Here is a 14,580-nt window from a genome sequence, read left to right as displayed (position 1 = left end):
AGTGCTTCCAGTGCCCCCAAACCACTGCACCCCTCACATTCCAGTGCTCCCAGTGTCTTCACAGCCCCCACTACGCCCAGAATCCCAACATCCCAGTAGCTCTCCGGTGCTCCTGTAATGAGTAACAGAAAATAATTTGCTGATCAGGCTGACTAAACGGACACTGGCCTCTCTGTCCCAAAGCACGGGAACATCTTGTTTGGTATCTTAACTAAACGCTAAAAGTTACCATGATAACATACATTTTGTATATAGATAAGTACCTACTGAATTTACAACCAGGCCTTCTGAAACCTCCTGAAGCAAGAGTCAAGAGCAACAAATCACCTCAGGCCTCAGCAGATGTGGATTAGCCAGCTCAAAGAACGCGGCAGATTAGCCACTAGAGAGGGAGAACATCCCACAAGATATACCTCAAGTCTTTATTTGGAAGAGAAAGGAACAAATTGCCCAGAAATAAGGAGAAAGGGAGGAAGGGGAGCTAGGAACTGTTTGATGAGAAACAGGACTGCAACCTTGAAGACTGCTGAACTGAGACAACTCTGTAAACTTAGCTGATTTATTATCTGGCCGTATGGAGATTGCATGTACCCTAAAAGAACGGGTTGGGGCATCTTCAAAGATGTGAAACGAACTCGGAGCGGGGTATAAAAGGGGTTGCTCAGCCTACCTAACTTTGCGAGCCTTGGTGGAGCTGCGAATCCCTGGCCGCCCAGCGCTGCTTTTGCTTTCCTATCTAAATAAATAGTAAATTGACCCATGTTTAGACTTTGTGTTGTTAACTCAACTATAACAATTTGGTGCTGTGACTCGGATCCAGACAGTTAACTCGGACCTTGACTCTGGGAGGGCGCCCCATCTTCGGATGGTCCCGACGGAGAGTTCCGATCAAACTTACCTGGATTTTCCGAACTGAGATAGGAAAGCAAAAATTAAAAAGAAATACTGCAGTTCCCCATAATTTTTGTGCACGAAGAGCCAGGATACTGGCTGGTCAAACCAGGTGAAGACCCAGGATCGGGTGAATATGTTTGGATACCGCTTGGTCAAGCCAGGAGAAGACTCAAAAAAGAGTAAGTGGATACCGCGTGGTTGAACCGGGTGAAGACTCGAAAAAGAGTAAAGTGGATACCGCGTGGTTAAACTGGGTGAAGACTTGAAAAAGAGTAAGTGGATACCGCCTGGTTGAACTGGGTGAAGACCCAGGATAGGGTGAGTATATTTGGATACTGCTTGGTCGGGGATTTTGGGTACCCGGAGTGTGAGTGAGTGAGACGTCCAACGGACTTAGGAGTCCACTGGACGAAGTGAGTGTGGACCTCCAAATCGTGCGGTTTCCATTGTCCGCGAGGACGTGGGCCATGAACGGAGGGACGTGAGAGGATTGTGTGTGAGAAGGCACTTTCGGAAGATGGGCCAGAAGAAGAGTAAAGTTTCTGGTCCCATGCAGGAGAAAAGGGGTGGGCTCCCTGATACACCCCTAGATAGCCCATTAGGATTAATGATTAAGCATTGGGATAGCTCCCCTCTTGAAGAGGGAAGTCCAAAGAGAAAATGATTCATTATTGTATGGAAGTATGGGGAGGTAAGCAGATAAGAACAGGTTTCTATTGGCTGATTTACGAGTCTTTTAAAGACTGGATATGTCAACAATTAAATATTTAAGTTGACGACAAGCAATCCTTTAATAAAGAGGAGAGTGAATATGCCTTTTTATGGATCTTGAGTACAACTCAGCAAATTTGTTCCCATTAAAAGAGAAAAGGAAATGGGGCGCTTATTAAAAGACCCACTAGGGGTCGCTGAATGTTTTGACCAATTTCTCGGTCCCAATATTTACACCTGGGACCAGATGGAGTCCATCTTAAAATTTTATTTACTAATGAAGAGCGGGGAATGATCAGAACCGCAGGTATGAGGCACTGAGACCAGAGACACCAACACGGTCCTATCCCTATCACGGAATATGATAATTCAAGGAATCAGGGATTCTGTACCCAAGAGACAAAATATTATCAAAGTCTTTAGTGAACAAGAGAAAAAGGATGAAACTCCTACCGAGTGGTTGGAGAGATTAAGAAAAAGCTTACAACTATATTCAGGCTTAGACCCCGATAGCCAAGTGGGTCAAGCTCTTTTGAAAACCCAGTTTGTAGCAAAATCCTGGGTGGATGTAAGGAGAAAATTAGAAAAGATAGCAAATTGGTAAGAAAAAGGATTGGATGAACTGTTACGGGAAGCGCAAAAGGTGTATGTGAGGAGAGAAGAGGAAAATCAAAAAAAGACAAGCCCAAATTTTGGTAGCAGCCGTAAGAGAGGGGCAAACCCAAGAAAGAAAATTTAACCCAGACAGAGATTTAATCAGGAAAGAAGGAGAGATATCCTCCGAGAAGGCCCAGTATATCCCAGGAGAAGTTTTGGCCCCTTGGCAATAGAATGTTTCTATTGCCACAACGAAGGACACCTGCAGAAAAATTGTCGTAAGAGGCTGCAGGATGAGGAAATCTTTAAAGAAGATTAGAGGGGTCAGGGGCTCTATTTGCTGGGGGCTCCTAAAGTTTCAGAGCCCTTGATAAAATTGAAATTGGGTCCTCAGCATGAGGTGTTTTGAGTTCCTTGTGGACTCGGGTGCCGAAAGATCAACTGTTCAGAGGTTGCCCTCTGGATGTGTCGAATCGAAAGACAAACTCCAAGTAATTAGTGCAAAGGGGGAACCTTTCAAGGTACCCCGATAAGGAATGTTACTATAGAAACTCCCAATAAATATGGAGTGGGAACATTCCTCTTGGTCCCAGAAGCCAAATACAACCTTTTGGGATGAGATTTAATGGTAGAATTGGGAATCAGTTTAGAAGCAGACCAAGAAAAATTGAAAGTAAAAATTATGGGTTTTTTGACTGCAGAAGATGAAGCCAAAATTAATCCAGACCCTTGGTATAGTCCAAGATCGGTGGGAAGATTAAATATCAAACTGATCACAATCTCTATAAAGGATCCGGACCAACCAATTAGGATTAGACAATACCCCATTTCTAAAGATGGAAGAGAAGGGTTGCAACCAATAATTGAGAGACTTTTGGCTCAAGGACTTTTGGAACCCTGTATGTCTCCTCATAATACTCCTATATTAGCGGTGAAGAAATCGGATGGGTCCTATCGCTTAGTACAAAATTTGAGAGCTGTAAACGAGCAAACAATTGCCTGTTTCATGTAGTGGCAAACCCCCACACTATACTAAACCAATTAAGTCCAGATTATAAATGGTATAGTGTTATAGCTTTAAAGGATGCCTTTTGGGCTTGTTCTTTAGAAAAAAAATGTAGAGATTATTTTGCATTCGAATGGGAGGACCCTAAATCACATAGAAAACAACAATTGCGATGAACTGTATTGCCCCAGGGGTTTACGGAATCCCCAAACTTGTTTGGACAGGCTTTGGAACAATTATTAGAATCTTATGAATTAACTGAAGGCCTGATCTTGATACAGTATGTGGATGATTTACTGGTTGCCGGGAGGACCCGAGAAGAGGTTAGAGGCAAAAGCATCAAATTGTTGAACTTTTTAGGCCTTAAGGGGTTGAAAGTCTCCAAGTCTAAATTACAATTTACTGAAGAAGAGGTAAAATATTTGGGACACTGGCTTACAAAGGGATACAAGAAATTGGACCCCCAAAGAGTAAAGGGAATACTATCTCTAACTGCACCCAGTAACAATAGACAGATAAGACAATTATTAAGATTATTGGGATATTGTCGACAGTGGATAGAGAACTATAGTAGCAAGGTAAATTTTTTGTATGAAAAACTGACCAAAGAAGGGTTGATAAAATGGACTCCCGAAGATGAGAGTCGTTGGGAAGTGATACAAAGAGAGTTAATAGAGGAACCTGTCCTTCGTTTACCCGATATTCATAAACCCTTTCAACTTTTTATCAATGTAGACAATGGAACAACGTATGGGGTTTTAACCCAAGGGTGGGCAGGGCAACCTAGTGTGAAGGTGTGAAGGTGACTCAACCACCTCCCTGGGCAGCTGTTCCAGTGCCCAAAATTGCAATATTCCAGTGGGATCTGCTGTGGGCTCTCCTATGTGCGTGCCAGCGCCCCAGCCAGCCCCGGCTGTGCCCACGTCCCTCAGGTCCCTCCCGGAAAGCCGTCAATGTCAAGTCTGGATGGACGGCAATATTGCCCCCATCATTTCCGACAAGCGGAGAAGCCGGCGAGGCCAGCAGCAGCTGGAGGTCCCATCCCTACCTGTGTGGGTGCGGATGTGTCCCTGGAGCAGCCAGGGCCGGGAGAAGGTTTTGCCACAGAGGCAGGGCAGGGGGTGGGTGCGGAGGTGCAGCTTCAGGGCACTCGGGCTGGTGCACGCACGGGCACAGAGCCCACAGTGGAAGCTTCGCTGCCACCGGGGCAGCTTGAGGGTCAGAGTGTCCTCCAGGAGGGTGCCCAGGCTGTGGGTGCTCATCAGGATGGTGGGAGCCTTGGCATCAGGGAGGGAGATGAGGGCGAGGAGGCAGCCGTGGTCCTGTAGGCGAGGGGGAGCAGGGGGTGCAGAGGGCTGGTGGCAGCCAGCGGGGAGCAGCCCCCCGCAGTCACACGAGCCGCTGAGCTCTGCGGGAACAGGGATGGGGGGTTAATGGCTGAAGGAGGGCGGCTAGGCTGGTCCCCAGAGCCTCCCCTGGGGTTGTGCGTTTGGCAGGGTCTCACCTGCATCAGGTCCCACTCCGCTCCCATCCCTGTGTGTGGCAGAACCAATGCACCCACTGCAAAACAGAGCAAAAACTGTCCTTTCCCCCACAAAACAGGAGTCCCAGACACCCACAGCACCTGACAGAACCCAGCTGGAGCTCAGGTGCTAGCTCACCTGTGGCTGGACACACCCCAAAATCTGGGCATCCCCTGGGGCAGCACGGCTGGGGGGGCAGGCACTGGCACCGTGCTGGCAAGCACCTTCTAACCTATTCCTGCCGCCTCCAGGCCCCCAGCAGCACAGGGACCCCCACAGGGGTGTATTGGATGCGATTGTGTTGGAAGATTCCACCCTGCACACCTTGCTCTGGGTCACCCCAATCCATCCCCCCCACCAGCCATGTCACCAGCATCTCTGCCTGGCTGGCCAAGCCCCCTGGGAGGGAGCCCCCCAACCCCGTGGCACAGGGCACCACCCCGAGCCTGGCCAGGGGGCCCCCTCCCCACCTCTGGGCATGGGGCAGGAGCAGGAGCCAGGGGTCCTGGGGTGCCCGCTGTGGGTGCAGCCACGTAGCCTTACCTGGAGCGCAGGTGTTGAGCTGGCCATAGCTGGGGACGTGGGTGCTGGAGGGCTTCTTCACCAGGAAAGAACGGGGCATGGCTAGTCCCCAAGACTTCTACTGCTGCCAGGACAGGAGCTGCACTCTAGCCAGCATGGGGACAAGGATGAACCCCCCTATCCCTGTGAAAGACACCAGTGGCTGCTCCCAGGATCAGTCCCCCAGGTACGCAGACATAGGTAGAGTCGGTGCCCAGCCTGGAGGGATCGGCTGCATAGAGCCAGCCCAAGTCCCTAGGGAACCCCCACAGCCCCACAGGGGCTTGGAGCCAGGACACTTCCCAGGGACACCCGGAAAAGAAACACCCACCGCATTCCCCTGGCCAGTACCCAGTGGGGTTTTAGGGACAGCACATGGTGCCAAGCGTCCTCCCTGTGTCCTTCCTCTGAGTGCCAGGATTCAGCTGGCAGGGAGAGGGCATGGTTATCGGCAGTGGCATACGCAGCTGAGGGGGATTCCCTCCAACAGGGGAGGTTGGCAAAACCCAGCACTGGGACAGGGGTCACTTATCAGGGGGGAAATACGGGCTGGGGAACGTGGTGACAGAAGCCTAGGGCAGGGAGAAGGGACAGAGTAAAGAAATAGTATTGCCAAAGCCTGCAGCAGCACCACTGCCCGTAGCAGAAGTTGACGAGTCAGGGATGAAGCTGTGAAGACAAGCCCGGAGTGCGGGGAAGAATCAGCCCAAATAAATCAGGGTGGGAGGCACCCAGCCACGTCCCGCATCCTGGAGCCATGGCAGAGACCGCGCAGCGAGGCCACCCGTGGATGAAACTGCCTTTATTGAGAAAAAATGGTTTGCTACAAATATGTCATTGATATTATTTTTCTTCAGAAAACAGTACATCTCATTAAAAGTTCTAGTTATGCAAAAAGTTGTGAGTAACACACTGAAGAGCACGGCCGGTGGCAGCGGGCAGAGCCAGACCTGACCCCGTGCAGAGCAGTGGGAGGCAGAGGCTGCCCATGCAGCTCAGCGCCTGCCTGCGCCCTCGCAACCAGGGCCGTGAAGTGCTTTACAAAAGCAGCTCTTGCTGCCCCTGCTCTGGTGTTGTGGGGCAAAAAAGGAGGAGGAAAGAGAAAGAGGTTAATAGTGCTGTCCCAGAGGAGAGGAGCCCCCTGCAAGCGAGAGCTCTGATGGAGGCTGCTCTGTGACCCCAGGTACTGGCTGAGGATGGGACAGGGAAACCCTCCTGGGTCCCTTTTGGGAGATGCCAGTGTTTGCCATCCCCGCAAGGAAATTCCCCGGTCTTGGCAGGTGCCAGCAATGCTATGCTGGTAAGAGAAGATCATAGAATCATAGAATAGCCAGGTTGGAAGAGACCCACCGGATCATCGAGTCAAACATCATCAAACCCTAAACCATATCCCTTAGCACCTCGTCCACCCGTAGATCCTATCCCTCCTCACTAGCCTGTCTCAAGGGAGAGGAGCAGAGCAGCTCCAGCCCTTTCCCTTCCCTCTGCCAGCAGAGCAGATGGTCTGCAGGCTCCTTGTAGGGCTGCCGACAGCACAGGGGAGCTCACAGCCCCAAAAGCCACGCAGTACTATTTAAATCAAAAGTAAAAAACAAGATGGTATTGCTAGAGCAGAGCTGGAGCTGGAGCCATGTCTCAGATAAACCACACAAGGGCACCTCTCCGAGCAGGGACACACAGAGAGGAAGCGAACAAGGGGGACAGGTCACCAGGATGCTACAGAGCATCAACATCTGCCCAGATGTGCCCTATTCCCAGACAGAGACATGGGAAGGGGAAATGCAATCCCCTATTTCAGAGGACAACATGCTCAGCACTGGGATGGGATCTTACCCGGACAGATGTCCTGCCCACACATCCATCGCCAGCTTGCCACAACTAACCTGCCTGCTCCTTTGCTGGACACGCACAGACAGAAAACCACCACTCCACGTTACACCGTGCCTGCAGCCACATCCAGCACTGTTGCAGAGCTCTGCCTGCAAGGTTAAACCACCCCAAGCTCGACCACACGCCCTGGAAAGGATTAGCAGCTCAGAGAACACAAGCAGGGCTGCTAATCCTCAAAAAGGCAGCCTGACAAGCTGCTCGGCACCCACTCCTCCAGCCAACAAGGAGCTGCTCTGACCCGTCCCCTCCTGCATCACCACCTGCCTGCGGAGAAACACGCTGACAAGGGAAGGGAACAGTCAGAAATAACCAAAGAGGACACCCCACACACCTGGGGTCCAGCTCCTCCCTCCCACCTGATTTCAAATCCACAGCGCGTTTATTTGTTTGGGTTTTTTTTTAAAAAATATACTTTCCTAATAGTGTTCCATAAAAATACTCTTGTCCTCGGTGATGGATATTGCAGTGTGAAGAGTAACAGCTTCTGTTCCCGCTCTATAAAACGTGGAAAAGGCATCACGCCAATTAATGTAGAAAAATGCAAGAACTCAGTATCATAAGAGCCGGTACAAAACAAGGAATGTGAGAGGTTCGCTGGACGCCAGACGCCATCGCCACAGACTCCTCCAAACCCGTTGTTGTCACGGGACACAGGAGGACAACTGTCTTGCCCTGGGATTCAGCCTGGCCTGTGCAGCAGCAGGTAAAGGAGGCAGCTCCAGCCTGCAGCACGGGGGACGGGACAGACTGAGGTCTCTGGAAATAGCCTTGTAGAGTTTAAAAAAAGATGCTCTGTGCTGTCATCTTCCTTTTCAAAAAGGACATGGATAACTGCAGTTTCAAACTAGGGCATTTCTGCATAAAATGCATCATAGTTTTACGTACCTATTCAATTGCAACAATAGAGCATGAAGACAAATGGTGCCAAAAAGCATCTAATAATAAATATATCTGGATACAGGTACATACTCCGTATACGGATATGAAATGCCTAACTGAGGAATGATCCCAGCCCTTCGGCACCAACTCCTCTCTTCTCCTAGCAGTGGATGTCTCTGCTCACTCACCAGTCCAGCACGATGCTAAAGAGACTCCACCTTCTTAAACAAGGTGGGGTTTGCCCAGAGAGGAGAGGGAAGAGAGGTGGCGGTGGGTCTCCAGGGGGCTCCATGCCTCCCCAGCAGGAAGGCCGAGTGTGCAAAAGACAACGGGGTGTGAGGGAGGTCCGGAACAATGCTCCGCAGTCACCCTCAGTTCTCAGAGAGTGACAGTGCCAGGGCAGCCTGCAACGCTGCCTCCTCATCAATGTTATAGTCCTAAAAAAAGAAAGGGATGGTTAGGAGAGATGGCACAGCCACGCCACACAGCCTCCACCACGCAGAGGGGGCAGCCATGGCAAGAAGCCCTTCCTGGTCCTTATTGTCCCTCCAACCCCTGTGGCTGCAAGCCTCCATCTCCCCTGGCAAACAGGTCCCAGGAACATCACAAAACATTCCCATGAAAGAAGCTGCGGCCAAAGGTCAAAGCTTTCTAACAAGGCCACGGGCTTCTCCAGCACTTTGGTTTGGGTTTCTGCAACACAGCAATCACTCCCTAAGTGGGGATACTTCTCTGTAAATAGCTGGAGGTTCCTTTCCCTGAAATGTAGCATCCCTGCAATAAAAGCTGGATGCTAACACCACCTCCCCTCAGTCCCTGCAGCGAAGGCTGGGTGATCACACCCTTACTCCCCAAAACAGGATGGGTCAGCAACTCCCCACCAGGGTGGCCATGGATGCCCCCCCCACACAGCAGCCAGACCCCCATAAGCACGGAGGCTGGGCTGCTCCACTCCCACTACTTGTGAAGCCTTAAAGAAAAGGGCTTTTGTGTTCCAGTTCCTCAGGGGAAGAGTTAACGGACCACATGGAGGAAACGACCCATCTTCATGGAGAGTGGTAACATTTCTCTCTCCTATTCCAGAGACTTTTTCCTTGTGTATCTGACAACGGCCCTTGAGGCGTCTCCCAAGTGGGGCTACACGTGTCCTGCATACCTCCCACAAAGCCCAAAGGTGGATCCAACCCCTTCCCCTCCCAAGGGGCAGCACAGCAGGATGGGCTGGTCCTGGCATGGGAAGGGCTGATGTTATCTCCCAGTTGCTCAGTGCGGAACATGGGGAAGATGACTCAATTTCAACTCTGGGCTGTACTCACCACAAAGGTGTCGTAGGAAAACTTGTGCCTGTGGAGAAGATGCTGGAGGAAGTTGGCGCTTTTGTAGCTAGGGTCCCCCCAGGGCATGGCTGAGCAGACCGGGCACACCTGCAGCAGAACAGGGGAACGGTGACTCCTCTGCTTTCAGCTGCTCTGGGATTCTGAGGCAGCCACAACAAGAAGGAGAAGGGAGTAGTAGTGTCCTGCAGAGGATGTGCTAAACGGAGGGTCATCCTGCCCCCTCCAAGCAAATCCCTTGGTGCAGAGTCTCTGGCACGTGGTCCAGGCTGCCTTGAGCCCGATGACAAGTTACATGCACACGTGAGCACCTCTGGAATAGCGCCAGAGCTGCAAGTGCTCCACGTTGGTCAACCCAGCAGGGATGGGGAAAGGAAATCCAGCACCACCCATGTTGCAGGCACAGGGGGACAGAGGCAGCTTATTCCAGAAAGCCCCTAGAAAAGCAAACAGAGGCAGGTCCCCACCTCCCACCCCAGGGATTTAAAACAAACTAAACCAGTTGGAAACATAGCTGTACTTTAGGCACAGTGGCAGCTCTGCATGCTGGTGGCCCTGGATGTAGCATCAGCTATGGTTTATCTGGATTTCCAAGAGTTACCCCACACAGAACCAGCCCGCCCCAGTGTTGCTCACCACTTTGTTGGGGTCGTTGCGATGGTTCTCCATGCAGTGCTTCACCAGCTCCTGCTGGTCCAGGTTCCGGGCCCCGCAGTACGGACACACAAATGTTGAGCGATTTGGAATATTGCTGAAGAGAGCAAAGACAAGTTTAGATCCCCCAGGGAAAGGACTGGATTGACTCCTTACAAACTAACCCAGTCACCTCTGCTTGGCTTTGCGCCACCTACCCACAGTGGAAACCTTATCAGCCTGTTCCCACCCCAGACTGAATCACTCTGGTTTTGTCAGTCCTCCTTCCCACAATATGCTCTTGAAACACAGGGAAGGAAAAGGGCTGTGGATGCCAGAATGCAAAAGATGCTGATGTTTCTCACTGTGATTGCCTAGGGGAAAGTAAAATGCATTCTTGGATGTTACAGTTTGTAATGAAGACAGAGGGGAGTGCGGGTGCAGTCTGCAAGGAGGAACACATTTCCCCACTCCACGTGCCGCAGTACCTGGGGATAGGCTGGGAAGTGGGGACAACTGGAACGAACTTGGGGCAGTTGGCCATCTGCTCCTGCACCTTCGCACAGGAAGAGACGTGGGAGCGCATTTTCGCGAGGGTCACCTGGAGAACAAGGAGAGAAGAAACATTCCTGGAGGCTGCAGGAATGCGCTGGAGCATGAAGAGCAGTTTTGGCCAGTCAACATCAGGGCAAATGCTGGTCTCTGCAGGATGACCCACATCAGCAGAGAAACGCTGCACCAGCCTGTCTTTCTGCACAGCACAGAGATTTGGGGCTGCACGTGTCACACACCAGAGGTCACACACAAGCCACCCAGGCTGCATTACTGCATCACTAGCTCCGTTTTCCTTTGCAAAAGAGGAACTGCTCGGATACCACACAGAATCGTTCACAGACTGCAGCCAGGAAGTCACAAGAAGATCCCCAGAGTTAAGAGAAGACAGAAAATGCAGGAGCGGAGATGCATCGTGAATCAGAGCTTTACACCCAGTCCCTGAAGCTTCCCAGACCAGACTGCCCTAGGCTGGGCCAGGCCACACTGCCAGTTCAGCTCCCCTGCAGCCACTGGAGTCACGGCACCTTAAACAAGATCTAAATCCTTACCCTCGTTTAGGAGCAGCAGCAGAGCTGGTTTGTCTCAGCCTCTCTTGTGTCGCAGGAAAACCTCAGCCTGCTTTTGAAGGTCCCCACTGTCTAATAATAGCTCCAGCCTGCTGACAAAGGCAGCGAGGAGAGACCGCCTTCATCCTCACACAGCCCCGCTTACCTGGCTTGCAGCCACAGCCGTGACACACAGGGGACATCACACCTCACAGATGCTTTTTGAGGACCCACCAAACAGGGTACTCTGCAAATCCAATCATGGACAGCAAGCAACCTCCCTCCCCTGGAGCTGTGGCTGCAGGATTGGCAGCCAAACGAAGTTGTGCCCACACAGGACAGGGATAGGCAGGTTTCCCCCACGAGTTTTACCTTCTTGTTGCAGCCTCTGCAGGGAGCTTTGTAGGATGAAAGCTGCTTTTCCACACTGGACGCCTTCTCCACCTTCTTGGGGTCGAAGGGCATGCGGCAGAGCGGGCACAGTGGGGATGGCACTTGCAGGCAGGGCTGAAGGCATTCCCCACAAAACCTGGGGACACAAGGAGCAGCGCTGAGTGGTCCAGTGGTGACCCAGCCCAGAAGGAGGAGGAGGGGGAGCAGGACCCCAGCCCCAGGTCTCCACCCCCAGGGACTCCTGTGCACCCCAGGCAGCTCTGAAACCCAGGGATCAGCATCCTTAGCTGGGAGGAACTGGACAGAACTAGGAGCTTGAGAGAGGGTGTGGGGAGGTGCTTTTCCCAATTAACGAGGCATAGGATGAGAGGAAATGGCCTCAAGTTGCACCAGAGGAGGTCTACACTGGATATCAGAAAAAACTCCTTTACTGAAAGAGTGGTGAAGCACTAGAAGAGGCTGCTCAGGGAAGTGGCAGAGTCAGCATCCACGGAGGCGTTCATAAAAGTGGCACTTTGGGACCTGGTTTAGTAGGCACGGTGGTGTTGGGCTGACAGTTGGACTTGATGACCTTAGAGTTCTATTCCAACCTTAATGATTCTATAATTCTACAATTCTACGAGGTCAGGCGCAGCCCAAGCCCTGAAGTTGCTGCTTGGATGTGCCACCAGGGAACAGACAATGCTGTTGCTCCAAGATCTGCAGCCAGCAGCAGATTTGAACGAAGCCAAACAAAAACCAGTGCTGAACATCCAGGCCACACAGTAATAAAGCAAGCGAGCGCATTAGAGCCCGGCTCACCTCCTTTGAAGGTCCTTATGCCTGCAGCAGCACAGATGAGAAATCAAAGCAGCAGAGAGGAAGCACAGGAAGGCACCCCTGGGCAGGAGGCACAGCGGCTCGGTCCCCACAAAGCCGCCTGTCACAGTATCCCTGTCCCCTGTGCCTGCCTACCCACCTCATGTCATGCAGAAGAGGGGAATGAGATGCTGCCAAGCCTCTGCTGCCACGTGGGGAGTGGGCATGGGGGGCACAGGCATGGTGCCCCTTGTCCCCAGCATCACCTCTTCCCCTGGGAAGTGTCCCCAGCCCCAAATGAGCTGGAGTTGGGGAAAGAGCGAGATCGCACTGGGGCACCAAGAAAAGCACAGCCTCAGTGGGAGACCCAGGTGCCCCAAAACCAGGCTGTGGGCAAGAGGACGAGGAGATGTCACCATAGCGCTGGGTGACACGCACGTCCCAGCTCTGTGGCAGCACCCCAGGGGCTGGGGTACAGCACCATGGGAGTGCAGGGCAGGATTCCCAGTCAGGGTGCTGGGAGCAGAGCCTCGGGGTCCTCTGGGCAGGAACTGGGTCTGGGTGCAGAGCAGGAAGCGAGGTTCTGGGTGGCCAGCAGGGGAAGAACATTGGGTAGAGGCATCACCCCACTCCCTGGGATGGGTTCTCAGCACCGGATGGGTGGGAAGGGATCCTGGTGCCGGTGCCCAGTGGGTGGGAAGGGGTCCCAATGTCACGGGTCACAGTGCCTGGGATCCCAGTGTCCAGCGGGTTGGAGGATTTATGGTGCCCAGTGGTCCCAATGCCCGGTGGGTGGGATGGAATCCCGTGCAGCGAGTCCTGGTGCTGGGGGTCCCAGTGCCCAGGGGGTTGGAGGGTTCCTGGTGCCCTGAGCATCCCAATGCTGGGTGGGAGAAATGGGGTCCTGTGCCGGGGGTCCTGGTGTCAGGGGTCCCAGTGCCTAGCGGGTCAGAGGGGTCCCAATGCCCAGGGGTCCCGGTGCTGGACGTCCCAGTGCCACTGCCCAGGGCTGGGATGGGTCCCAGTGCCAGGGGGTCCCTGGGTCCTGCTGGGTTTGAGGGGTCCCAGTCTCAGGGTCCCAGTGCCTGGGGGTCCCGGTGGGTTAGAATGGTCCTGGTGCCCGATGGGTTGGAGGAGTCCCAGTGGGTTGGAGGGGTCCAGGTGCCCGAGGGTCCCAGTGGTCCTGATGGGTGGGAGGGTCCTGGTCCCGGTGCCCGGGGATCCCTGGTGCCCAGTGGGTCGGAGGGGTCCCAGTGGGTTGGAGGGGTCCAGGTGCCCGAGGGTCCCAGCGGTCCTGATGGGTGGGAGGGTCCTGGTCCCGGTGCCCGGGGATCCCTGGTGCCCAGTGGGTCGGAGGGGTCCCAGTGGGTTGGAGGGGTCCTGGTGCCCCCAGGCGCTGTGGGTCATGGTCCTGGGGGTCCTGGTGAGTGGGGGGGTCCCGATCCCGGGGGTCGGAAGGGTCCCAGTCTTGGGGTCCCAGTGCCCGGGGGTCCCTGTGCTGGGGGTCCCAGGTCCCGGTGGGTCGGAGGAGTCCCAGTCTCAGGGTCCCGGTGGGTTGGAGGGGTCCAGGTGCCTGAGGGTCCCGGCGGTCCCGATGGGTGGGAGAGTCCCGGTCCCGGTGCCCAGGGGTCCCTGGTGCCCAGTGGATCGGAGGGATCCCAGTCTTGGGGTCCCAGTGGGTTGGAGGGGTCCCGGTGCCCTAAGTCCTGGTGCTGGGGTCACGGTCCCGGAGGTCCAAGTGGGTGGGAGGGTCCCTGTCCCGGTGGTCGGAGGGGCCCCAGTCCTGGGGTCCCAGTGCCTGGGGGTCCCGGTGGGTCGGAGGGGCCCCAGTCCTGGGGTCCCAGTGCCTGGGGGTCCCGGTGGGTTGGAGGGGTCCCGGTGCCCAAGGGTCCCGGTGCTGGGGATCCCGGTGGTCCCGGTGGGTGGGAGGGTCACGGTCCCGGTGCCCGGGGGTCCCTGCTCCCGGTGGGTCGAGGGGTTCCGGGGTGGGGGTGAGGGGGGGGCGGTGTCTCTGGTCCCGGTGGGCCGGAGGGGTCCCAGCCTCGAGGTCCCGGTTGGGGGCGGGGGGGAGGGGTCCCGGTCCCGGTGGCTCCCCAGCCTCGGGGTCTCACGTGTGTCCGCATCCCGCGATGCCCACGGCGCGGTGGAACACCTCGAGGCAGATGGGGCAGCTGAACTGCGCCTCCAGCGCCTCGGCGGCGCGGGGGGCCGGGGCCCGGCGGCCGAACATGGCGGCGGCGGCGCCGGGCGCGTCACCCGCA

At 54.3% G+C, this 14,580-nt stretch overlaps 1 protein-coding gene across 1 annotated transcript; it reads right to left on the bottom strand.

Annotated features, from left to right (window-relative positions):
- Positions 1–8,104: 8,104 nt before the first annotated feature.
- Positions 8,105–14,580, bottom strand: RNF166 (ring finger protein 166). The gene is made up of 6 exons (XM_069868314.1): positions 14,431–14,580; positions 11,501–11,657; positions 10,517–10,629; positions 10,032–10,146; positions 9,378–9,485; positions 8,105–8,498 (listed from the first exon to the last, which is right to left on the bottom strand). The coding sequence occupies exons 1-6, from the start codon at positions 14,547–14,549 to the stop codon at positions 8,433–8,435; spliced, it is 678 nt and encodes a 225-aa protein (XP_069724415.1). The 5' UTR covers positions 14,550–14,580; the 3' UTR covers positions 8,105–8,432.

The sequence above is a fragment of the Phaenicophaeus curvirostris genome, chromosome 14 (assembly GCF_032191515.1).
Source record: "Phaenicophaeus curvirostris isolate KB17595 chromosome 14, BPBGC_Pcur_1.0, whole genome shotgun sequence".
In the NCBI taxonomy this organism is placed as follows: Eukaryota; Metazoa; Chordata; class Aves; order Cuculiformes; family Cuculidae; genus Phaenicophaeus; species Phaenicophaeus curvirostris.
This window is presented reverse-complemented; position numbering and strand designations above follow the sequence as displayed.